Below are 1,709 nucleotides of genomic sequence, written 5' to 3' on the forward strand. Positions count from 1 at the left end.
TGTGTGTGTGTGTGTGTGTGTGTGTGTGTCTGGTTGTCTTTTGAATATCTCAAAAATCATTAATCCGATCTACAGTTTAAAATCAATAAACTATGAATTAAACTAAGCGGCCGGCCAATACAATGTAAAAGAAAACACACAAGTACCCGCTGTGTGTAGCTGTGGGGGCAGGGCTTCACAAAAAATGCTTTTCCATTACTTTTTTTTTTACAGTCTATGATTCCTGCAGAGGATGAAACAGAATCCTGTGACTGTGCCAGGTGTTTAACTCCAGAACTTCATAACACACTACCCAACAAGTAAATGATAAAAAGAAACATACACAAACACATGAACGCCCCAGGCTCTCGGTCTCCCCAGCACGTTGTACAGTTAGGTTTTGTTGCTGACAGTTGCACACATTTCTCCGGCCGCTCTGCACGCTGTATATTAGCGGCTGAGCCCGGTTCCAGACTTCACCACCGCCCAGGCAGCACTACCTACTACTACATTGATGTGTGACGGCTACATGGGAAAAAAAATAGGCGACGCACCAAATCTTTAGATGAGCCACAGCTAATCAACTCCTGATTGAATCGCTTACAGAAAACTACATCCCTTTATTTTAATGCAGCCTTTAAAACCAGGAAAAGACAATTACAATATGTAAGAAGATATCTAGTCTCATATCATATCACAATATTGATATAATATCAATATATTGCCCAGCCCTATTGGATAGTTTAATGAATATTAATGCATCAAATTTTGTGATATTTTGTGAGTAGGATCTGAATCTGCTAAATAACCAGTAACATTTCTTTGTTCGGTGGATGTAGTTGCTCACAGAAATGTACTGATAACATTGTCATGGAAAACCAAACAATTCCTCATGTACATTTGAGTCAAGATTGAAGTCAAGAGAGTGGTTGCACTTGCGTTGACAGGGGCAGATAAAAAAAAGTGTAAATAAAGTCCAGCTCACTGGTACAGTCTGGTACTTCATTAAATCCTGTTCTAAGGCATGAGAGGAATGTAAACAGTAGGGAGCAGATGTAGCCCACTTCCTCTACTTAAGTCCAAAGAATGTGTCTGTTAAGTGGAAAGAGGTAAGCCAAAAGACTTTAAAAGTGTTCTTTTTTCTCATGAATGTAACTAATCTGAATCATGAAAAAACCAAGGTCTTCAAAAGGGCTTCCTCTTGAGGAGTAAATATGTCAAATCGCTGTCTAAAAGTGTACTCACGCTTTCTCTGGGTCAATGACCCAGTCAGATTCCCACTCCCATCCTCTCGGGGGCAGGAAGTGTTCTTGTTTCAGCTTCAGTTTGCCAGTTACATCGGAATATTTGTGGCGCCCCACTAGTCCCGTGGTTCCCCACTTCCCAAAAACCTGGGCCTGGTTCTCATACTGTAATTCAAAAAAGAAGAACATGTTTGATTTTAGATGCTGACTGCAGGCTCTGAAATGGGCAATGACCATTTATATTTTGGAGTGATATACCAGCTCAGCAAACACGCTGAAGGTTCCCTCAGAGTACGAGTTGAACTTCTTCTCATGTGCAGACAGACCCAGCCACATGTTGACTCTAATCTGAACTGGCACCTTCAGTCCCTTGTCCTTATCCATGGGGTACTAAGGGGAACAACACAAATAACCGAATAATTATAGTGCAGTACCTTATGGTCTAACAGCAAAGGACCAAATTCAATTCAATTTTATTTATAGTAT

The 1,709-nt window shown here is 40.7% G+C and overlaps 1 protein-coding gene across 3 annotated transcripts in view; it reads right to left on the minus strand.

Moving 5' to 3' along the window:
• LOC116671150 (myoferlin) overlaps positions 1-1,709 on the minus strand; it is a 31,343-nt gene that overhangs the window by 13,050 nt on the left and 16,584 nt on the right. For all 3 annotated transcript variants that reach the window (XM_032502144.1, XM_032502145.1, XM_032502143.1), the window contains 2 exons: positions 1,482-1,613; positions 1,225-1,388 (listed from right to left, as the gene is read on the minus strand). In XM_032502144.1, the coding sequence (XP_032358035.1) occupies positions 1,225-1,388; positions 1,482-1,613 (296 nt within the window). The remainder of the gene's footprint in view (positions 1-1,224; positions 1,389-1,481; positions 1,614-1,709) is intronic.

This window comes from Etheostoma spectabile, chromosome 21 (genome assembly GCF_008692095.1).
Source record: "Etheostoma spectabile isolate EspeVRDwgs_2016 chromosome 21, UIUC_Espe_1.0, whole genome shotgun sequence".
NCBI classification, from domain to species: domain Eukaryota; kingdom Metazoa; phylum Chordata; class Actinopteri; order Perciformes; family Percidae; genus Etheostoma; species Etheostoma spectabile.